Here is a 24371-nt window from a genome sequence, read left to right on the forward strand (position 1 = left end):
TGTCCATCTTAAGAATCTTAAAACCAAAGTAAGTAGAAGGAAGGATATACCAGACAAAAGGGTAGAAGTCAAATGCTACAGAAAACGTAAAAGAAGATCAATGAAACCAAAAGTTGATGCTTTGAGAAAAGTAACAAGCCTCTAGTCTGACCAAGTAAGAAAGAAAACAACCTATATCGGGAATACAAAAGGGTACCTCACTATAGATCCTGCAGAAATAAGTCGTCCAGCCTGCCCCCCTAAGCCTGGCCACCCTTCTCCCTGGATCACACGGTTCCCACATGCTCTGCTTTACGTGCTCCTGCAAGAACCTGCTAATACTGTTTCTGCACTTGCACATTTGGTTTTCTGCCTCGGCTGGACCTATTAGTCCTCAGAGGCGTAACACCTCAGAGAAGATAATAAGGAAATATGAGCTATGTGATGCCAATACTCCACAATGTAGATGATGTGGACAAATTCCTCAAAAGACACAGTTGTTGTCTAGATGGGCATGAGAAGAAATGGAAAACTTAAGTGACTTTATGTCTATTTAAGAAATTGAATCAGAAACTAAAAGCTTTCCTGGAAGAAAACTTAAAGCTCACTGGCTTTGCTGGTGAATTTATCAACTATTTAAGAGAGAAATAGCAATGTAACACAACATCCAGAAAATGGAGGAGGGAACACTTTGCAACTCATTGTATAAGGTCAATATGACCTTATATATAAGGTCATATTGGTCATATTGTATATGACTCTACAACCAGACCAGGACATTACAAGAAAAGGAGATACAGATCAATTTCCCTCATGAATATAGAAAATACTTAAAATATTAGAAGTTGAATCCAGTGATGTGTTAGAAGGGAAGTGCATTATGACCAGGAAACTGGCAGGATGTTCCCAGGTCCATGGCTGGAGGGTACCACCTTGAGGGTTTTCTTGTGGGGGGGAAGAAATGGCATTGTAAGTGTGAGGGGAGGGGCCAGCGGAGGGGAGCTACTCACGCCCGGCCCTGTTCTCAGGAGGCTGGCGGGGCATCTGCCCTGGGGCCTTCCTCAGAGGCCGCTGTCCACGTTCCCGCCGACCTGTCAGCTCTGTCTCGGGATGCAACCCTTCTCCGCAAATCCCACCCGATATTGGGTGGGTGACGTTACGCTAAGCTGTGAGTCTGGGGAAGGCAGGGCTGCGTTCTGCATGGAGATTCCTCCCCCTCCCCCTGCCCTCGAGGCATCGAGGCGTCCGCTGAAGGGGAGAGAAGACCCTGCTCCTGTTCTGGGCTGTGTCCTCAGGCAGAGCAGCAGGCGACCCACCTGCTGCATTTGGAGCCAGGAAACAGCGCTGAGTTTATGCCCCTCCCGGGTAGTTAGTGGGAGTGGAGGGGGGTCACGGAGGTCACCCTGACCAAGGACTGCAATCTGGCAGGATCCTGCATGTGGTTGGTCCAGACAGCCCTGGGCCCTGGCCAGGGGTCCTCGGGTCCAGTAATGGTCAGTGTCCCTGACACTCAGTGCTGGTGGCCTGTGTGGGGACACTGACGTGCTGCCTGGACCCTCTGGACTAGGGGAGTGTGGTTGGCAGGTGGCCTCCAGCTGCCAGCCCCCTCGAACCCGCTGGGGCTGCATGGGCTGTGGGGGCCATCGAGGGGCTCCCGGCCCGCCTTCCTTGCGTCCACGGCCTCCTCTCCCTCAGGGGTGCAGCCCAGAGTTCTTGCTGTTCCTGGGACATGCCAGAACCTTCCTGTCTGGGCCTCGGCCTGCGCTGTTCCCTGCGCTGGGGTGCCCGTCCCGCGAGGTCGCAGGCGCCCCCTCCCCACCCTCCCGCCCCCTCCCCTCTGCTCCTTCGTGGCCGCGGGGCACCGCTGCTTTAAGGGCGACATCACAAGGGTGCGGAAGGCCAGGGGCGTGGAACTCCGGGCTCTTCTCTTGGTGTTTCTGGAGCGCCCCTGGGCTCTGGATTTCCACCTCCATGGGACCACGGGCCCGCACGTGAGCACTGAGGACGCGGCCATGGCTGAGGGCAGCGAGCTGGTGAACAGGCTCATGATCGAGAATGCAGACCTCAGGAAGCAGGTGCGCCTCATGAAGGAGAACCAGATGCTGAAGCGGCTGCTCAGTGAGAGCTGCCAGGAGAGCTGTGGGCGCGGGGGCTGCGACCTGCTCATCCCCAAGGCGCCTGCCTACCCTGAGGCCTGCTCGCCTTGCAGTGCAGGTGAGCCCGGGCCTGTGTCCTCAGGCGGGTCCGCACCTGGGAGGAGGGCGGACAGTTTACCCGCTTGGGCTGGTGGGGCTCTGTGTCCGTGGTGGCCGCCGAGGTGCTGTCACAGAGGCTACAAACAGCACGTCCAGGTCCACCAAGGTCAGCCCGGGGGTGCTGGCGGGGCCGGCCGTGTGCGCCTCTCCTTTCCTGGGAGCCGGGCCCGCCGGGCATGCTCAACCCTCGTCCGGGGCAGCTTCGCCCGCCGCGCTGGCCGTCAGTCAAGGCCCGTCGCCTGGACCCCACGACAGGAGTGGGAAGGGCGCCCAGGAGGGGGGAGCTGCAGCATCACCAGCAGGAAGTGAGTGAGGAACCGTAAAACAGCGCGCCCTGTGGGAGCCGCTGCAGAGGCCGTGACACTTGCTGTGAGTCAGTTGGCTGTGCTTTAAGCATTTTCATATGTGGAGCATGATTTAGGGCATGGTTGGAGCCCTGACCTTGGTCTGAGTGGTTGGGATGTGGACAGTGGGCCCCTGACCAGGCAACCTCCTTGTCTCTGGAGGTGGTGATCACTCACTGCCCAGTAGGGCGGGCAGAGTCCACACCCCAGCCCTCGCCTGGGGGTGCCCGCGCCCGTGGACCTGCCATCTCTTGGGATGAGCCGTTTTTAACGACAGGGTGTGAGATGGTTTCCTTTCCTTTTGGAAGCAGTTGAAGCTGCTTCCAAAGCTGCTGCCAGTTCCGCAGCAGGATGCCCGGCTGCTCCGGGGACCTCCATTGTGTGGTCACCTCCTGGAGTCCACCGAATGCCTGCTGCCACCCTGAGCAAGCAGGCCCACGTGGAAGGTGGCACCATCACCCATCAGCCCCCTGCACGCAGCTTGTGGGCGCAGGGCCCCGTGAGCGAGCGTGTCCCCAGGGTGCGAGGGTCCCTCACGGCATCTCCACACCTTCAGCCTCAGGGGGGCCTTGAGGAAGGAGCTCAGACAAGCAGGGGGTCCTCGTGGGGGATGGAGGGTAAAGGAGGGGGCCCTGCCGGAGCTCAGGACACACACTTGTCCCCGGGCGCTTGCTGAGGAGGAGCTGGCCTCACGGTGCTGTGTCCCGCGTGTGACGCCTGCAGAGCGTCCGTGCCGCCTTCGCAGCCTACGAGGGACGCCTAGTGCACGGAGGCTCATGGGGCACTTGTCCCAAGGCCTCGCCTGCACTGTGACAACTGTCAAGAGTCACCTGCCTCGTGCCACTCTGTCACCCTTCATCCCAAGAATGGGCCTACCCTCAGGGCTCAGAGCCATCCACGTGGTCAGCGGGCACAGGCTCTCTGGGCCTCCCCTCACTGGGCTGGAAGGGTGGGCTGCGGGCGAGGTACAGGCCCTCGCTCAGGCTGGGCTGTTCCCCGTCAGAGTCCAAGTCGGGCCAGAGTCTCTGGGACCATGGCCAGCACCCCGCCTGTGGGCAAGCCCAGATCCTGCCGGACAGCAGTCTTAGGAGGAGCCCCAGCCCCTGGCCAGCCCGCGGCCACCAGGCCTTCCACAGAGAGGCCTTGGAGCCCCAGCTGCAGGGCATGGGCCAAGGTCGGCATGGGCCCCAGCCATCCTCAGGGTCACCTCCATGCCCAGGGTTCAGCCTTCGGCAGAGGGTGCAGCCTTGGCCTTGGGGCTGGACTTGGAGAGCCAGCGGGTGTTCCTGCGAGCAGCTCAAGGCACAGACGGGAGAACTGCACACAGCAGCGGCTCACTGTCTGCATTCGAAACAGGACGTGCTCTGAAGAGCCGTTTTTCCCATTTACCAGAGTCGCTCAGGGAACGTAACTGCCCCCAGGCCGAGCCTGAGCTCCTGACCCCACTCCCAGAGGCAGCCGCTGCCAGCGTCTGCTCGGCGTCTCTCTGACATTGTCGGTGGCTCTGTGTGTGTCTAGGGATCCTTTTAGTTACGTAAATGGGGCTGAGCCGTTCTACACTTTGATTTCCCCAACCGTCCATCTTGCTGTCATTGCCCATCGGCCCTCTCCTGGAGGGCACACTGTTCCCTGTGGGTTCACCACAAGCCCTTCAGCCTGGACCCCACGACAGGAGCTCCTTTCCAGCTCCCTGTGACCACGGATGGCCCCACGTGTGCATCTGCGGCCTGCCGAGGGGTAGCTGTCGGGAAACCCTTAGGTCAAAGGCCACGTGCAGTTGAAACGTTGAAGAGGACACTGGGGCCCTCTCCAAAAGGCTGCGGCCTCTGCACCCTGCAGCTTCCCAGTACACGGCCTCACCTGTGGGAGCTGAGCCAGGCCACACCGGGGTCTCCTGGGGCCGCTTCGAGCAGATGGTACACATGATCCAAGGGACAGAGGCGGGGCGGCCTCGACCGCCCCAGCCCCTCCCTCCTGGGCCTGATTCCTTCAGACCATCCTGGTCCCCGAGCCCCTCGAGTCATGGAGCCTCCGCTGTTGCCTGGACTCCTTGCTGTCCTGGGTGCAGTGTCAGGTGATTTAAGTAGTTTCTGAGTATCTCTCTGCCTCTTTCCCTTTAACACCGTGATGTGGCTATTTCTGTATTTTTATAAATATATTTCAAATGGCTGTGTAATATTCCCAAAATCAGATGAACCACAATTGAATGAACTCTTCTTACGTTTGAAATGACAGTTCTTTTTTCTTACGCCGAGGTAGATACCACAGCAAAATACTTTATATTTAGGGTTATTTCCTTAGGGTATGTTTTCCTAAAGGTAGAATCACTGGCTCAGAAGGCAGCGGTAATTCTTTTCACATTTCTTCTGCGTACATTTACCCAGAGGATGATTTCATCTACTGCAGTTTTATTAAGCTCTTTTGGCTCTGTTTCTTCAAGCCTCTTCAGCCAGGTCTCACACATAAATCTTTCACGTTAATTAGTTTATCCCTGGAGCACTTTATGTTACTTGTTGTAATCATGGATGGGATTTCTTTTTCCACTGTATTTTCGTTATCAGTGTTGCTGTGTTTTGGAAAGCTGTTGATTTGTAGATATTTATCCTATATCCAGCCTGTTCATAAGCTGTTTTATTCTGCTAAGTTTTTCAGTTCATTCTCCTATGTTTTCTAAGTCTATAGTTGCTCTGTTTACAAACGATCATTTTAAACGAGGTTGGCAGCTCATACACTTGTTTCTGTCTTTGTTCCTCAGAACTCCCAGGACCTTTGGCCTTGGCAGCCTCCCCGCTATCCTCCTGGTGGGTGGTGGGCCGTGAATGGCCCTGTCTGCCCAGGGATCGGGGGGTGTGCAGTCTGGGTGCTGGGGAAGAGTCTTTCTAGTCCTTTTTTTTTTTTTTTTTTTTTTTTTGCGGTACGCGGGCCTCTCACTGTTGTGGCCTCTTCCGTTGCGGAGCACAGGCTCCGGACGCACAGGCTCAGCGGCCATGGCTCATGGGCCCAGCCACTCCGCGGCATGTGGGATCTTCCCGGACCGGGGCACGAACCCGTGTCCCCTGCATCGGCAGGCGGACTCTCAACCACTGCGCCACCAGGGAAGCCCGTAGTCCTTATTTTTAAAGAACAACAACAAAAAAAAGAACTGAGAAACGGCTTATTTTGTTAAATTTTTATGACCTCGTTTCGGCATCGGCGGAAGTGCCCTCAGCTGCTTCTCACAGCTCGTCTGTGGGGTCTTGTTATGCTGCTTCGTTGAGAGACCCCGTGGGTCCTGGGTCTGAGCTGTGTCTGTTGTGGCATCTGTTTGGCTGGGGCTTTGCTTAGGATCTCTGGACTCTGTTCCTACATGAATCTGGGCTACAGTTTCCTTTCTGTGGGCTGTCTTTGCAGGGATTCGATATCAGCGTTGTGACAATTTATAACCTTAATAATCAAGCATCTTTTAATTTTTTCAGTGTTCCAACCTCGTTTATATGATGTAGGGATTGTGAATTGTTTGGGAACTTGAAAGAACTCACTCACCAACCAATCACCCAGGCCTGCAGCCCTTTGCAGCATAACTATTCTGTAACTTCTAGGTTTTCCTTTTTTGCTTATTGGTCCATTTAGGTTTTCTACTTCTGAGTCATTTAAAATAATTTCCCAGATGATCTCTCCTTTTATTAAAATTTTCAATTAATATTCAATTGTATATATTATCAATACTTTTATAATTTAAACATTGTCTTCCTAGTCGTTCTTATGTCACTTTTCTCATTTCCAATTTTACTCCTTTATGTTTTCTGTCTCTCTAAAGTAGCTTTCCACAGTTCCGCTCTCACTGGGCTTCCCAGAGCTGTTTCGACTTTATTTCTGCTGCCATTTTTATTATTTTCTAACTTTTTCTTTCTTCAAGAGTTCATTCCCATATGAATGTTTAATTTTTTGCTGATGTTTTAGAAGTAATTAAAGGATTTAAGTTACTAATTTCACTCTAAATACAGTTTTTGTTTTATAAAGTATTTTTTTTAATTTATCTTTTGGCTGCGTTGGGTCTTTGTTGCTGCAATGCAGGCTTTCTCTAGTTGTGGTGAGCGGGGGCTACTCTTTGTTGCGGTGCATGGGCTGCTCATTGCATGGCTCCTCTTGTTGTAGAGCATGGAATCTAGGCGCGTGGGCTTCAGTAGTTGCAGCACATGGGCTCAGTAGGTGTGGCTCGCAGGCTCTAGAGCGCAGCCTCAGTAGTTGTGGTGAACGGGATTCCTTACTCCGCAGCATGTGGAATCTTCCCGGACCAGGGCTTGAACCCATGTCCCCTGCATTGGCAGGCGGATTCTTAACCGCTGTGCCACCAGGGAGGTCCCTCTAAATACGAGATTTAAAAAAAAATTTATTTATTTTTTTAATGCAGTAGGTTCTTATTAGTTATCCATTTTATACATATTAGTGTATATATGTCAATCCCAATCTCCCAATTCATCACACCACCACCCCCGCCCACCACTTTCTCCTCTTGCTGTGCATACGTTTGATCTCTACATCTGTGTCTCTATTTCTGCCCTGCAAACCAGTTCATCTGCACCACTTTTCTAGGCTCCACATATATGTGTTAATATATGATATTTGTTTTTCTCTTTCTGACTTACATCACTCTGTATGAGAGTCTCTAGATCCATCCACGTCTCTACAAATGACCCAATTTCGTTCCTGTTTATGGCTGAGTAATATTCCATTGTATATAGGTACCACATCTTCTTTATCCACTCTTCTGTCGATGGGCATTTAGGTTGCTTCCTGGCTATTGTAAATAGTGCTGCAATGAACATTGGGGTGCATGGGTCTTTTTGAATTATGGTTTTCTCTGGGTATATGACCAGTAGTGGGATTGCTGGGTCATACGGTAATTCTATTTTTAGTTTTTTAAGACACCTCCATACTGTTCTCCATAGTGGCTGTATCAATTTACATTCCCACCAACAGTGCAAGAGGGTTCCCTTTTCTTCACACCCTCCCCAGCATTTGTTTTTTGTAGATTTTCTGATGATTCCCATTCTAACTGGTGTGAGGTGATACCTCATTGTAGTTTTGATTTGCATTTCTCTAATAATTAGTGATGTTGAGCAGCTTTTCATGTGCTTCTTGGCCATCTGTATGTCTTCTTTGGAGAAATGTCTATTTAGGTCTTCTGCCCATTTTTGGATTGGGTTGTTTGGGTTTTTTAGTACAGAGCTGCATGAGCTGTTTATATATTTTGGAGATTAATCCTTTGCCCATTGATTCGTTTGCAAATATTTTTTCCCATTCTGAGGGTTGTCTTTTCGTCCTGTTTGTAGTTTCCTTTGCTTTGCAAAAGCTCTTAAGTTTCATTAGGTCCCATTTGTTTATTTTTGGTTTCATTTCCATTACTCTAGGAGGTGGATCAAAAAAGATCTTGCTGTGATTTATGTCAAAGAATGTTCTTCCTATGTTTTTCTCTAAGAGTTTTATAGTGTCCAGTCTTACATTTAAGTCTCTAATCCATTTTGAGTTTATTTTTGTGTATGGTGTTAAGGACTGTTCTAATTTCATTCTTTTACATGTAGCTGTCCAGTTTTCCCAGCACCAATTATTGAAGAGACTGTCTTTTCTCCACTGTATATCCTTGCCTCCTTCATCATAGATTAGTTGACCATAGGTACGTGGATTTATCTCTGGGCTTTCTATCCTGTTCCATTCATCTATATTTCTGTTTTTGTGCAAGTACCATATTGTCTTGATAACTGTAGCTTTGTAGTATAGTCTGAAGTCAGGGAGTCTGATTCCTCCCACTCAGTTTTTTTTCCCTCAAGATTGCTTTGGCTATTCAGGGTCTTTTTTGTCTCCCTAAAAATTTTAAGACTTTTTGTTCTAGTTCTGTAAAAATGCCATTGGTAATTTGATAGGGATTGCATTGAATCTGTAGATTGCTTTGGGTAGTATAGTCATTTTCACAATATTGATTCTTCCAATCCAAGAACATGGTATATCTCTCCATCTGTTGGTATCATCTTTAATTTCTTTCATCAGTGTCTTATAGTTTTCTGCATACAGGTCTTTTATCTCCCTAGGTAGGTTTATTCCTAGGTATTTTATTCTTTTTGTTGCAATGGTAAATGGGAGTGTTTCCTTGATTTCTCTTTCAGATTTTTCATCATTAGTGTATAGGAATGCAAGAGATTTCTGTGCATTAATTTTGTATCCTGCAATTCTACCAAATTCACTGATTAGCTCTAGTAGTTTTCTGGTGGCATCTTTAGGATTCTCTATGTATAGTATCATGTCATCTGCAAACAGTGACAGTTTTACTTCTTCTTTTCCAATATGTATTCCTTTTATTTCTTTTTCTTCTCTGATTGCCGTGGCTAGGACTTCCAAAACTATGTTGAATAATAGTGGTGAGAGTGAACATCCTTGTCTTGTTCCTGATCTTAGAGGAAATACTTTAGTTTTTCACCATTGAGAATGATGTTTGCTGTGGCATTTAATATGTTGAGGTAGGTTTCCTCTATGCCCATTTTCTGGAGAGTTTTTATCATAAATGGGTGTTGAATTTTGTCAAAAGCTTTCTCTGCATCTATTGAGATGATCATATGGTTTTTATTCTTCAATTTGTTAATACGGTGTATCACATTGATTGATTTACATATGTTGAAGAATCCTTGCATCCCTGGGATAAATCCCACTTGATCATGGTGTATGGTCCTTTCACTGCATTGTTGGATTCTTTTTGCTAGTATTTTTTTGAGGATTTTTGCATCTATATTCATCAGTGATATTGGTCTGTAACTTTCTTTTTTTGTAATGTCTTTGTCTGGTTTTGTTATCAGGATGATGGTGGCCTCCTCGAATGAGTTTGGGAGTGTTCCTTCCTCTACAATTTTTTGGAAGAGTTTGAGAAGGATGGGTGTTAGCTCTTCTCTAAATGTTTGATAGAATTCACCTGTGAAGCCATCTGGTTCTGGACTGTTGTTTGTTGGAAGATTTTTAATCACAGTTTCAATTTCATTACTTGTGATTGGTCTGTTCATATTTTCTGTTTCTTCCTTGTTCAGTCTTGGAATGTTATACTTTTCTAAGAATTTGTCCATTTCTTCCAGGTTGTCCATTTTATTGGCATAGAGTTGTTTGTAGTAGTCTCTTAGGATGCTTTATATTTCTTCGGAGTCTGTCGTAACTTCTCCTTTTTCATTTCTAATTTTATTGATTTGAGTCCTCTCCCTCTTTTTCTTGATGAGTTTGGCTAAGGTTTTATCAATTTTGTTTATCTTCTCAAAGAACCACCTTTTAGTTTTATTGATCTTTGCTCTGATCTTTATGATTTCTTTCCTTCTACTAACTTTGGGTTTTGTTTGTTCTTCTTTCTCTAGTTCATTTAGGTGTAAGGTTAGTTTGTTTATTTGAGATTTTTCTTGTTTCTTGAGGTAGGCTTGTATTGCTATAAAATTCCCTCTTAGAAAGTCTTTTGCTGCATCCCGTAGGTTTTGGATCATCGTGTTTTCATCGTAATTTGTCTCTAGGTATTTTTTGATTTCCTCTTTGATTTCTTCATGATCTCTTGGTTATTTAGTAATGTATTGTATAGCCTCCATGTGTTTGTGTTTTTTTTACATATTTTTCCCTGTAATTGATTTCTAATCTCATAACGTGGTCAGAAATTTTGCTTGATATGATTTCAATTTTCTTAAATTTACCAAAGCTTGATTTGTGACCCAAGATATGATCTACCCTGGAGAATGTTCTGTGCACACTTGAGAAGAAAGTGTAATCTTCTGTTTTTGGCTGGAATGTACTATAAATATCAATTAAATCTATCTGGTCTATTGTGTCATTTAAAGCTTGTGTTTCCTTATTAATTTTCTGTCTGGATGGTCTGTCCATTGGTGTAAGTGAGGTTTTAAAGTCCCCACTATTATTGGGTCACTGTTGATTTCCTCTTTTATAGCTGTTAGCAGTTGCCTTATGTATTGAAGTGCTCCTATGTTGGGTGCATATATATTTATAATTGTTATATCTTCTTCTTGGATTGATCCCTTGACCATTATGTAGTGGCCTTCCTTGTCTCTTGTAATATTCTTTATTTTAAAGTCTATTTTATCTGATATGAGTATTGCTACTCCAGCTTTCTTTTGATTTCCATTTGCATGGAATATCTTTTTCCATCCCCTCACTTTCAGTCTGTATGTGTCCCTAGGTCTGAAGTGCGTCTCTTATAGACAGCATATAGATGGGTCTTGTTTTTGTATCCGTTCAGCAAGCCTGTGTCTTTTGGTTGGAGCATTTAATCCATTCACGTTTAAGGTAATTATTGATATGTATATTCCTACTACCATTTTCTTAACTGTTTTGGGTTTGTTTTTGTAGGTCCTTTTCTTCTCTTGTGTTTCCCACTTAGAGAAGTTCCTTTAGCATTTGTTGTAGAGCTGGTTTGGTGGTGCTGAATTCTCTTAGCTTTTGCTTGTCTCTAAAGCTTTTGATTTCTCCATCGAATCTGAATGAGATCCTTGCCGGGTAGAGTAATCTTGGTTGTAGGTTCTTCCCTTTCATCACTTTAATAATACCATGCCACTCCCTTCTGGCTTGTAGAGTTTCTTCTGAGAAATCAGCTGTTAACCTTATGGGAATTCCCTTGTATGTTATTTGTCGTTTTTCCCTTGTTGCTTTCAATAATTTTTCTTTGTCTTTAATTTTTGTCAGTTTGATTATTACGTGTCTTGGCATGTTTCTCCTGCCTGGGACTCTCTGCACTTCCTGGACTTGGGTGGCTATTTCCTTTCCCATGTTAGGGAAGTTTTCAACTATAATCTCTTCAAATATTTTCTCAGGTCCATTCTCTCTCTTTTCTCCTTCTGGGACCCCTATAATGTGAATGTTGGTGCATTTTAATGTTGTCCCAGAGATCTCTTAGGCTGTCTTCATTTCTTTTCATTCTTTTTTCTTTATTCTGTCCTGCGGCAGTGAATTCTACCATTCTGTCTTCCAGATCACTTATCCCGTCTTCCTTGGTTTTGCTGCTATTCATCCTTCTAGTGTATTTGTCATTTCAGTTATTGTATTACCCATCTCTGTTTGTTTGTTCTTTAATTCTTCTAGGTGTCTGTTTTTTAATTCTTCTAGGTCTTTGTTAAACATTTCTTGCATCTTCTCGACCTTTGCCTCCATTCTTTTTCCGAGGTCCTGGATCATCTTCACTATCATTATTCTGAATTCTTTTTCTGGAAGATTTCCTGTCTCCACTTCATTTAATTGTTTTTCTGGGGTTTTATCTTGTTCCTTCATCTGGTACATAGCCCTCTGACTTTTCGTCTTGTCTATCTTTCTGTGAGTGTGGTTTTTGTTCCACAGGCTGCAGGATTGTAGTTCTTCTTGCTTCTGCTGTCTGCTCTCTCCTGGAGAATTTAGATGATTACTTTTATCCACCAGTTCGTTTTCAGACTTGCTCAGTTTGTAATGCTCTTAAAACATCCAGGTTCAGATGTAGAGTCAGCAGCATCAGAAACTCAGATGATAGCTCTTGACTGATGTAGACGAAGATGAATCAATAGTCAATCTAATGATACCAAGGGACCACTGCTTATCGAAAACCCAGTCTTCAAACTGAGAGCAGAGTTCTTCCCGTTACATGTTAAATCCTCTCTGAAATCCTGCTAGTGTTGGAGGGTCTCCTGCAGAGGCACGGGTGGCTATGTCTCACTGTGAGGACAAGGACACTGGCAGCAGAAGTTCTGGAAAGTACTCTCCTTGGCGTGAGCCCTCCCAGAGTCCACCTAAATACAGTTGGTTTTTTTTTTTTAAACAAATCCTACAGCTTGGCTTGGGTTGTTATTCTTTTTAAATTTATTTATTTATTTGTTTATGGCTGTGTTGGGTCTTCGTTTCTGTGTGAGGGCTTTCTCTAGTTGCGGCAAGCGGGGGCCACTCTTCATCGTGGTGTGCGGGCCTCTCACTATCGCGGCCTCTCTTGTTGCAGAGCACAGGCTCCAGACGCGCAGGCTCAGTAGTTGTGGCTCACGGGCCTAGTTGCTCCGTGGCATGTGGGATCCTCCCAGACCAGGGCTCGAACCCGTGTCCCCTGCATTAGCAGGCAGATTCTCAACGACTGCGCCACCAGGGAGGTCCCTAAATACAGTTTTCAATGTACTGATGTCGTAGTATATATAGTGTTCTGATTTTCAGTATTTTTCAATAATCATTTTCTTCCTATTTTTATTTCCTCCTTGATCTGATCATTACTTAAGAGAATGCTTTTAATTCTGAGGAGATGGAGTTTTCTATTGACTCTCATTTTTCACTTACAGTTTTATTGTAACGTGACCTGAAAATTTGGACTTCACTGAGGATTAAATAAAAATTTTTTTTAACGTTTAACACAAATTTATTAAGGCTTAGGAATAACGGAAGGGGATTTCAATTCACTAAATAGAAACTAAATGAAAAGTGCAAACCCACCTGGCCACACAACAATCCCTCATAGATGTGGCTCTTCCCCAAGTCCATGAGGTGTTTTTCCAGCCCCTGCCCACTGCTGGAACAGCCCACCTCCCCTCGGGATATTTGCGTCCTGAGCACAGGGCTCTAGGCTCCTCGGGCTGAGCCAGAGGAAGAATCCAGCTCTGGGGACCCTTGATGCCTCAGCCTTGGTAAGTCCCTGAGGCGTGTCCCGTTGGCAGTTTGTGGGCTGTGTGTTTGGCAGGGGATGCACATCGAGGGACACTGATCGCGGCTTTGCTTTTACAAGGAAATCTGGAAACAGCCCCACGTGCCTCAGTGGGATGATGGTTAAAAAAATCTGTGTCTGTGTGCAAGTGTGTGTGCACGTGTGCCGGGAAATGGTTAAATGAACCAGTGAGCTACCAAATGACTCAGTCAATGTGGATAAATCTCAACAAAAGATAAGTTTCAGAATAAAACATGTGTCAGATGATACCATTTCTGTAAAATTTAAGAAGCACATAACAGTCACTGTCACAGTGTGTGGATGCACAGGTTGGAGGAGGCATCAGAGGCACCCACGCTCACTGTGCCCATGAACCTGAGGCTGCTGGTGTCCTTGGGCGCCGGCGCCCATAGCTGTCTCGCCCACGTGTCCGTCACCTCCTCCAAAGCGTAAAGGGGAGCAGGTGTCAGAGCCGGGGCAGGGTGTGTGCGTGTTCTTAAAGTGGTCTCTGCACTTCTCGGGATGTTTCGGGAACCTCAGCCCGACGTCTCCTTCCTCTCCTCCCTGCCCTAGTTCCAGATTTTGGAAGGTTCAACGGTGGCCCTGATGCACCCTCCCAGCTGCAGGTGTCCTCCCTGGAGGATCTGCTGTGCTCACACGCCCCCCTCTCCAGCGAGGACGATGCCTCCCCGGGCTGTGCGACCTCCTCCCAGGTGCCCTTCAAGAATTTCCTCAGCTCCCCAGAGCTGTCTGCGCCCCGTGGCTCTGACCGGAAGCTGTCCCCGCTCCTGAGTTCCTTGCAGGACCCGCTGGCGGACAAGAGCCTGCTGGAGCCCAGGGAGGTGGGCCGGCCCAAGAAGGTGTGCTTCTTGGAGAGCAGCCTGCCCTCCGGGGACAGGACCAGGAAGAGCTTCTACCTTAACGGTACAGCGGGCCAGGGGTGGGTGCAGGGTGGGAGGCGCTGCTGGGGAGAGTGGTCCGGGCTCTGTGCTGCTGCATTTATCTGTGTCAGTATTGATTCCAATACACAGTGTCTCAATGACTATAGCTTTATAATAAGACTGTAAATCAGATGGTATAAGTTCTTCAACTTTGTTCTTTTTGTCCAAGTTGTTCTGCCTATTCTAGGTTCTGTATGAATGTTAGAATCAACTTGCCCATTTCTACAAGAAAACCTTGCTGGCATCTACATTGAAAATTGGTTGTTCACAGTCTTCTGTTGGAAGAAGATTCTATCTAGGACTTTACAGTTAGAGAGGAGAAGTCACTGCCTGGCTTCAAAGCTTCAAAGGACAGGCTGACTCTCTTGTTAGGGGCTAATGCAGCTGGTGACTTGAAGTTGAAGCCAGTGCTCATGTATCTTCTGAAAATCCTAAGGCCCTTAAGAATTATGCATTTATCATCTGAAAATCCTAAGAGCACTCTGCCTGCGCTCTATAAATGGAAAACAAAGCCTGGATAACAGCACATCTGTTTGCAAAATGGTTTACTGAATATTTTAAGTCCCCTACTGAGACCTACTGCTCAGAAAAAAAGATTCCTTTCAAAATATTACTGCCCATCAACAATGCACCTGGTCACCCTGGAGCTCTGATGGAGATGCACAATGAGATAAAGGTTGTTTTCATGTCTGCTAACACAACATCCATCCTGTAGCCCATGGATCAAGGAGTCATTTTGACTTTCAGGTCTTATTATTGAAGAAATACATTCCGTAAGGTTACAGCCACCACAGACAGTGATTCCTCTGATGGATCGGGGCAAAGTCAGTTGAAACCTTCTGGAAAGGATTCATCATTCTAGATACCATTAAGAACATTCATGATTCATGGGAAGAGGTCAACATATCAACATTAACAGGAGTTTGGAAGAAGTTGGTACCAACCCTCATGGATGACTTTGAGAGGTTCAAGACCTCAGTGTGGGGCTTCCCTGGTGGTGCAGTGGTTAAGAATCCGCCTGCCAATGCAGGGGATACGGTTTCGAGCCCTGGTCCTAGAAGATCCCACATCCTGTGGAGCAACTAAGCCTGTGCGCCACAACTACTGAGCCCGCACACCACAACTACTGAAGCCCGCATGCCTAGAGCCCGTGCTCCGCAATAAAAGAAGCCACCTCAATGAGAAGCCCTCGCACCGCAACAAAGAGTAGCCCCTGCTTACCGCAACTAGAGAAAACCTGGGCGCAGCAACGAAGACCCAATGCAGCCAAAAACAAAACCAAACCAAACCCTAATATTCGATTATTTTTTTAAAAAAAGACCTTAGTGGGGGAAATAACTGCAGATGTGGTGGAAACTGCAGGAGAACTAGAATCAGAAGTGGAGCCTGAGATGTGACTGACTTGCTGCAATCTCAGGATAAAGCCTTCATAGATGAGGAGCTGCTTTTTATGGATGATCTAAGAAAGTGGATTCTTGAAATGGAATCTACTCCTAGTGAAGATGCTGTAAAGATTGTTGAAATGACAACAAAGGATTTAGAACATTACATAAACGTAGTCAATAAAGTAGCAGCAGGGTTTGAGAGGATTAACTTTAATTTTGAAAGAAGTTCTATTGTGGGTGAAATGCTATGAAACAGCAATGCATGCTACGGAGGAATTATTCTTGAAATGAGGTGCAGTCAATGTGGCAAACTTCACTGTTACCTTTTTAAAGAAATTGCCACACCAACCCCAGCCTTCAGCAGCCACCACCCTGATCAGTCAGCAGCCATCAGCACTGAGGCAGGGGCCCTCCCCAGCAAAAAGGTTGTGACTCACTGAAGGCTCAAATGATGGTTAGCATTTTTTAGCAGTAAAATATTTTAAAATTAAGGTATGTACATTGGAGTTTTTTTGGACGTAATGTTATTGCACACTATAGACTACAGTATAGTGTAAAACTAATTTTATGTGCACTGAAAAACCAAAAACGTTCATGTGACTTGCTTTAGTGTGATATTTTGCTTTATTGTGGTGGTCTGGAACTGGATCAGCAATATATCCAAGGTATGCCTGTATATCTCTCCATTTATTTAGTTCTTTAAAAATATCGCTCAAGCCGCCGTCCTCGTTAGTATAGTGGTGAGTTTCCCCGCCTGTCATGCCGGAGACCGGGGTTCGATTCCCTGACAGGGAGGCAACACGCCCTCGGGACTTCCCTGGTGGAGCAGTGGTTAAGAATCCACCTGCCAATGCGGGGGACTCAGGTTCGAGCCCTGGTCTGGGAAGATCCCACGTACCGCAAAGCACCTAAGCCCATGCACCACAACTACTGAGCCTGTACTTTAGAGCCCGTGAGCCACAACTACTGAGCCCGTGTGCCACAACTACTGAAGCCCGCGCACCTAGAGTCCGTGCTCCGCAACAAGAGAAGGCACTGCAATAAGAAGCCCGCGCACCACAACGAAAACCCAACGCCTTCAATAAATAGATAAATAAATAAGTTAAAAAAATATTGCTCAGCAATATTTTATAGTCTTCTGTGTACAGATCTTGCACATTTTGTTGAATTTATCCCTCAGTATTTCATGTTTTTGATGCTGAAAAATAAATAGTATTGTTTTTATCAATATGAATTTCGGATTGTTTCTAGTATACAGTAACACAATTGGTTTTGTATATTGACCCCATGATGGTTAATTTTATTTGTCAACTTGACTGGGCCATTAGGTGCCCAGATATTTGGTCAAACATTATTCTGGGTATTTCTGTGAGGATGTTTTTGGATGAGTTTAATATTTAAATCAATAGACTGAGTAAAGTAGATTGACTTCCTTAATGTGGGTGGGCCTCATCCAATCACTTGAAGGCCTGAATAGGACAAAAAGGCTGACTCTCTCCTAAGTAAGAGGGAATTCCTCCTGCCTGACTGCCTTTGGATTGCAACTGAAATCTCAGCTCTTATGCCTCCAGTCCTTTGAACTGGAGCCACACCATTGATTCTCTTGTTTCTCAGACCTTGAGCTCAGACTGAGACTATATCATCAGCTCTTCTGAGCCTCCAGCTTGCTGACTCACCCTCACAGATCTTGGGACTTGTCAGTTTTCATAATCACACACACACACACACCACATATGGTTCTGTTTCTGTTTCTCTAAAGAACCCTGACAAATAGAACCTTGTATCTTGCAACTTAACTGAACTCACATATTTGTTCTAGTAGTTTTTTTTTAGATTCTTTAGGATAGATACCATGTCATTTGTGAATAAAGACAAAGTTATTTTTTCATTTCTAATCTGTATGCCTTTAATTTCTTTTTCTTGTCTTATTGCATTGGCTGGAACAGTGTTGAATAGAAATGGTGACAGTGGGCATTCTTGTCTTTTTTGGATGTAGGGGGAAAGCATTCCGTCTGTCACCATTAAGTATGATGTTAGCTAAGTTTTGTAGATGCCCTCCATCAGGTTGAGGAAGTTCCCTTTAATTCCTTGTTTGCTCAGAGTTATCCTGGATGTATTTTGGAATTTGTTGAATGCTTTTTCTGCACCTATTGAGATGAGCATTTGGTTTTCATTTGTAGTTTGTTAATATGGTAAATAACATTGATTGATTTTTGAATTATAAACCAACCTTGCATTACTGAGATAAACCTCACTTGGTCATGATGTATTATACTTTTTTGTATTGTTTGATTCAATTTACTAAATTTTTGTTAAGAATTTTTGCAGTCTGTGAGGGATATTGGTCTATAGTTTTCTTATGTCATTTTTTGACTTTGATATTGGGTTAATGTCAGCCTCAGTGAATGAGGAAGAAAGTGTTCCATTCTCTTTAATTATCTAGATGAGTTTGTGTAGAATTGGCATTATGTATTCCTTAGGTATCTGGTAAAATTCATCACTGAAACCATCTGAGCATTGAATTTTCTTTGTAGGAACATTCTCTCGCCACCCCAACAAATTCAATTTCCTTAGTTGATATAAGGCTGTTCAAATTTTTTTTAATTTCTTCTTGAGTGAGATTTGGTAGTTCACTCACAAAAAAAGATACAAAAGTGAGCTTTTGTATCTTTTAAGGAATTGGTTCATTTCATCCGAGTTGTTAAATTTATTGGCATAAAGTTGTTGTTAGTATTACATTATTATCCTTTTAATGTCTGTAAAATCTGTGGTGATGCCATCTCTCATTTCTGATAGTGGTAATTTTTGTCTTCTTTTTTTCTGTAATAAGTCTGGATAGAGGTTTATCAATCTTACTGACACTTTTTCTTTGAGGAATATGTTTTTGGCTGGATCTTGGAAGGCCCAAGTTGGCTAGACATGATTTCTAGATCCTCTCAGGTGTAGCTCGTTTCTTCTGCCTAATTTATACTTTAGGGAAGCAGGGAGAAGGACTGATTTCTGATGAGATAAATGTATTAATACAGAAGGGAGAGTTTGCAGCCTGCTCCTCCATGGGCCCCATTTTCCCTAACATGTTTCTGTGCAGTGTATCTGGTTCTCAGCTTTAATTCCTGGGTACCTTGTACAGCACTGCTAAGTGATTAAGGAAGGAGAACACTGAAAACTATAAAACATGGTTGAAAGAAATTAAGACCTAAATAAATGGAAAAAATCTTGCAGTCATGGCTTAAAAGACTTACTATTATCAAGATGGCAAAACTCCCCAAATTGATCCACAAATCTCAATGCAAATCCTTATCAAAATCCCACCTGGCTCCTTTGCAGAAATTGACATGCTGATCCTAAAATTTGTATGGAAATGCATGGGACTCAGAATAGGCAAAGCAATCTTGAAAAAGGAGAATAAAATCGGAGGACACACATTTCCCAAGTTCAAAAGTTACTATAAAGTTACAGTAATCAACAGCACGGTACTGGTATAAGAACAGGCATACAAGTCGATGAAATAGAATAAGTCCAGAGATAAACCCATGCATTTACAGGTTGGATCTTTGACAAGGGTTCCAAGACAATTCAGTGGGGAGAGAAGAGTCTTTTCAACAAACGGTGCTGGGAAAGTGGATATCCGGGTGCAAAATAATGAAGTTGGACTTCACACAATGTAGAAAGTTAACTAAAAATAGATCACAGACTTAAAAGACCTAACACCATAAAACTCTTAAAAGAAAACATAGACATAACTCTTATGACCTTGGATTTGGCAATAGAGTCATAGCTGTGACACCAAAGGTATGAGCAACAAAAGGAAAAACAGATATATCAGACTTTATCAAAGGTACTCACTTTGGTATTTCAAAGGAACATTTCAAAAAAGTGAAAAGTCAACTCACGGAATGGGAGAAAATATGTGTAAATCATGTATCCGATAAGGGAACAGCATCCAGGATATATAAGAACACTCACAACTCCTCAGTGAAAGACAAACAGTCCAATCAGAAATGGGCAAAGAATTTAAATAGACATTTCCCCAAGAAGGCAGACAAATGGCCAATAAGCACGTGAAAAGATGTTCAGTATCCTCAGCCATCAGTGAAATGCAAATGAAAACTGCAGTGAGACACCACTTCACATCCACCAGGATGGTTATAATAAAAAAGACGGACGGGGCTTCCCTGGTGGCGCAGTGGTTGAGAGTCCGCCTGCCGATGCAGGGGACGCGGGTTCGTGCCCCGGTCCGGGAAGATCCCACATGCCACGGAGCGGCTGGGTCCGTGAGCCATGGCCACTGAGCCTGCGCGTCTGGAGCCTGTGCTCCGCAACGGGAGAGGCTACAACAGTGAGAGGCCCGCGTACCGCAAAAAAAAAAAAAAAAAAAAAGACGGACAATAAGCAGTGTTGGAGAGGGAGTGGGGGAATTGGAACCTACACACCTTGCCGCTGTGGAAAACAGTCTGGCAGTTCCTCAAAAAGTTAGACATAGAGTTACCTCGTGTCCCAGCAATTCCATTCCTAGGTATATCACCGAAAGACCTGAAAACATTTGTCCACACAAAAATGTTTATATGAGCGTTCATAGCAGCATTATTCATATTAGCCAACAAGTGGAAGCAGCCCAGATGCCTGTCAATGGAGGAATGGATAAACAGAATGTGCTGTATCCATACAACGGAATGTTGTTCAGCCATAAGTAGGACTGAAGTCCTGACACACGTTACCACATGGACGTGCCATGAAAGCATGCTGGGCGAATGAAGCCAGTCACGAAAGACCACATATTATGGGATCCCACCGATATGAAATGTCCAGAGTAGGCAAATCCATAGGGTCAGAAGGCGGGTGTGTGGCTGCAGCGTGAACCGCGAGTGAGTGCTAGTTGGGTACAGGGTTTGTAGACCGTGGTGATGGCTGTACGACTTGGTGAATATACTAAAAGCCACTGGATTGCATATTTGAAAAGAGTGAATTTTATAATGTGAATTACACCTCAATAAAAAGAGTTAAAAGTCATTGGGACGCAGCGAGCCCCTCAACCTCAGTTCCTTTGTGTGGAAGTGGAGCCTGAGGCCCCTCGAAGGCTCATCGTGAGGATAAGTCAAACCACGGAAGGACCAGAGACGCTCCTGGAGGAGGGAACGGAAGCAGCCCGGCTCAGCTGGGTTGGTTGCTCGGGGCCTCAAGGGCCCCTCTGAGGGGGTCCGAGCCCCTGTTACCAGGAACCTCCCTGTCACCTGCCTCCCTGTCCTGCCGCTCCGGCCGCAGCCGCCAGATTACTTTCTCGACACCCTCTGTGGCTCCCTGTCTCCAGCATTTCTCCTGGGCCCTCGGACACCTGGCTCTCTGCCTCCCCCAACCCTGTGACCTTGTGACCCCAGGGCCCTCACAGGGCTCTGGGTCTTGTGGCTCAGGGGAGGCACCCTGCCCCGGGCACCCACACCCCCTCGGCCCCCATGCTGGCCCTCCCATCTGCCCGGCCCACATCCCCTGAGACCCGGAGTGCTCTGAGTTCGGCCTCGTCCTCCCCACTCAGCACCTGCACAGGCGCGGCCGAGGGAGCGGAAGGACGGATGTCCCCCCAGCCTCTCCTGGTGTCCACAGAGGAGGAGGCTGCCGATCCCTGGCCTTGATAAGCCCGTGCTGACTGGCAATCACGTTCCTGTGGAGAGTGACCGGGCGGGGTTCTGGGATGGGGGGCTGTGTGGACAGTCACAGGATGGGGCCGAGGGAAGCAGAACGAGGTCACGGGCAGGGCTGGTCCTGGAGCCCAGCGCTCACGCCCACACAGACAGCCCGCAGGGGCAGTTCAGCAACTCCCCGGGCCACTGAGCCCTGCCGGCATGGCTGGGGAGTCAGGCCGAGCTCTCTGTGTGCTGGGGGTCCTGAGCCTTCGGTGGGCACAGGTGTTTGTGGGTAACAGGACCGGGGGGCCGGCTCTCCACGCGGAGCACCTATCCCGTTTGTGCACTGCCCGCCCGGTGGACGGACCTGGCAGGGCTGCACCATCCGACACCCTTGGAAGGGGTTTGGATCACGGGCGGGTTTGAAGGTTGCAGGGCTTTTAGGAAAAGCTTTAGAAATGGGCACGTTACTAAATGTCTCCCGTGGGGAAGAAAGGGCAGAGCGTGGAAGGCACCGGATGCTGTGCCGAGAGCCCGCGCCCCCCAGCCGGGCGTGTCCTGGTCGGTGAGGGCGCCCCGGGCATCGTGAGGCAGGCCCTTTCTCACCCAGCCGTCTCTCAAGGTCAGGTGCACCCGGTGATAACAGTGGGCAGTGTGACCTTCAAAGAGCACAGTGGTTTTGAAGGGTATTGATCGTATCACGGTTGTCAGGTGGAAGACTTGCTGACATCGGAGACTGCTGTGGGGAGGGGAGATTTGGGAGCAGGTTTTGGAGGGGAGGGCGGTTGATGTGCCGGGGTGACGGTGGGCAATAATTAAAATTAGAATCTGCCAGCGCAGCAATCCTATTCACAACAAAGGAAAGTCTTATTACCGAACAAGCACTAGCCCAGCATGCGAGGCACGCGGGCTGCCGAGACAGAGCTACGCAGACTGGATCCACACGTGTTACTTACATGTCCTTCAGTTAACCAGACCCACCCTCAGGTGGGGGACACGCCTAGCCCGTCCCGAGTTCACCTGGTCTCCGGGCTGGGGCCTCTGAGGGGTCAACTTAGACTGGGTGCTGAGCAGACTCGGGGACAAGAAAATAATGCTGGGCTGTGAAACAGGCTTTTAGAGTGTTTACGCCCACTTTGTTGGGGAGTGGGGGAGGGATGGAGAAAGGACCTGGGATCAGGGTGCTCAGGGAACATGCCAAGAACGGGGAGGAAAGGAAAGCTCTCTTTCCCCTTTGGCAACAGAAAATTCAAAGTTTCCTTTTAAATTTGTGTTGGCCTCACAGTGGAGGGCAGGTGTCAGTGGGGAGGAGGGTGCCCCCTCAGGTCACAACCAGGGCCTTGCGGAAGGCTCTGCTGGGCTCCCGAGGCTTCACCGCAAACGCACAGTGTCTGCGTTCGGGTCGGTCCTCTCCCTGAAATGGACCCTGGAGCACAGGCAGGAGGAAGGTGGGTGGCCCCTGACCCTCCGAGTCCTGGCCAGCCTGTCTCACTGGCCCCCCCGCCCCCCTCCCCCTTGCAGAGATCCAGAGCTTTGCCGGCACCGAGAAGGACGGGCGCATCGTTGGGGAGATCGCCTTCCAGCTGGACTGGCGCATCCTGGCCTATGTCTTCCCAGGGGTGACCCGGCTCTATGGCTTCACTGTGTCCAACATCCCTGAGAAGATCAAGCAGGTGCGCCTCCCTGCCTGGGGGCCCTCCCTGCCCTAGAACACCCCCTGCCCCGGGGTCCCCTTGCTGCCCCATCACACGTGGTGCCCACGCAGCTGCAGCCCTGGGCGAGCCTGAGTGCTGTCTGAGGCAGATGTGCCGGGGACACGATGAGCTGGTCCCATCTCAGGAGTGGCTCCAGGCCGGGGAGTACTTTGACGCTTAGCCCCAGCTGGCAAGACACCTTCTGCGAGCCTGGGGTGCCGCTCCCTGCTCTCCCTGACACTGTGCTGGAGGGCAACTGGGGGACGGCTCCCCTGGTGGGGCCTGGCTGTGGGCCTCAGTGTCACCACCTACGCAGCTGCGCTAGGGGAATCTAGCCCCTGCCCTGCCCCCGGCCCTGGGCCTGGGCCTCACCTCCCGCCCCACTCCACGGCCCCGCCTGCGGGTTCCCGGTTCTGCCCGCCCGCCCGCGCCTGTGCCCACAGACGTCCATCAAGTCCCTGGACGGCTCAGTGGACGAGAAGAAGCGGCTGGAGCTGACGCACCGCTACCTGACGCTGACGGCGTGCCTGGAGAGGCTGGGCTACAAGCGCGCTGTGCACCCCGTGTTCAGCGAGTTCCTCATCAACACCTACGGCATCCTGAAGCAGCGGCCCGACCTGCGCGCCAACCCGCTGCACAGCAGCCCGGCCGCCCTGCGCAAGTTGGTCATCGACGTCGTGCCCCCCAAGCTCCTGGGCGACTCGCTGCTTCTGCTCAACTGCCTGTGCGAGCTCTCCAAGGAGGACGGCCGCCCGCTCTTCGCCTGCTGAAGCCTCCGACCCGCGCCTCCCTGCAATAAACGCGTGTTGTAACCCGGGCGCCGCGCTCCTCGTCCGCTCTCCGGAGGGCGCGCTGAGGGCGCCAGGGCCCGGTACGCCTACGCCTGCGCTGTCCCGACACGCCGGCCGGCGCCCGGCCGCCCGCCCCACAGCCCACACCTGCACAGCGGGTCGCACTCTATTAAAAGTCGTCTGTTTGCTGTTCCTCCTTTACCGCTGCTCTTTGAGGGCAGAGGCCCCGCTGTGTTTGGAACGAGGCCACCAACCCTGAGGACCCGCCAGCACACACGGCGCCTGGTCCCCTCCCCTGGGGTCGCAGTGCCTCCTCTTGGAAGGGCAGCGGTCCGTCCCCCTGCGGGTTTCCCCGAAGGCGGAGCCTGGGGCAAGGATTCCGCAGCAGGCAGGGCAGCTGCAGAATCTGCAGGGCGGAGTGAAAACACAGGCCCCTTTTTCAAAAGTCAGGAATTGCAAGACAGCGACTGCAGCGCTTTAAACCACGTGCCCGCGTGCAGCTGTGTGGGTGCGCCCTGCCGGCGAGGCTGGCGCAGGACGGGCAGTTTACTTGGGAGATGATTCAAGGAAGCAGGAGCCCCCAGCGGAAGGGGAGCCAGTGTGCAAAGGGCGTCGATTTTCTGCCTGGTTCTGGGATCGAGAGCCCTGGTCCCTTTGGTTGGAAGGTGGTGGTAGAAACCAGCAACCGGGTGCTGGTGAGATGGCTTTTTCCT

The 24371-nt window shown here is 48.2% G+C and overlaps 1 protein-coding gene across 1 annotated transcript; it reads left to right on the top strand.

Annotated features, from left to right (window-relative positions):
* The first annotated feature begins 1991 nt into the window (after nt 1-1991).
* SPATC1L (spermatogenesis and centriole associated 1 like) lies at nt 1992-23637 on the top strand. The gene is made up of 4 exons (XM_030835652.2): nt 1992-2193; nt 13803-14153; nt 22695-22846; nt 23311-23637. Exons 1-4 carry the CDS (start codon nt 1992-1994, stop codon nt 23635-23637), a joined length of 1032 nt encoding a protein of 343 aa, XP_030691512.1.
* The last annotated feature ends 734 nt before the right edge of the window (nt 23638-24371 follow it).

Source organism: Globicephala melas, chromosome 4 (genome assembly GCF_963455315.2).
Source record: "Globicephala melas chromosome 4, mGloMel1.2, whole genome shotgun sequence".
Classification (NCBI taxonomy): domain Eukaryota; kingdom Metazoa; phylum Chordata; class Mammalia; order Artiodactyla; family Delphinidae; genus Globicephala; species Globicephala melas.

Excerpts from the sequence above, each read along its gene's own strand:
- SPATC1L (XM_030835652.2), top strand. The coding sequence starts at position 1,992 with ATGGCTGAGGGCAGCGAGCTGGTGAACAGGCTCATGATCGAGAATGCA. Across the intron at positions 2,194-13,802 it reads CTGCTCGCCTTGCAGTGCAG|TTCCAGATTTTGGAAGGTTC; the intron begins GTGAGCCCGGGC and ends TCCCTGCCCTAG. Across the intron at positions 22,847-23,310 it reads TCCCTGAGAAGATCAAGCAG|ACGTCCATCAAGTCCCTGGA; the intron begins GTGCGCCTCCCT and ends CTGTGCCCACAG.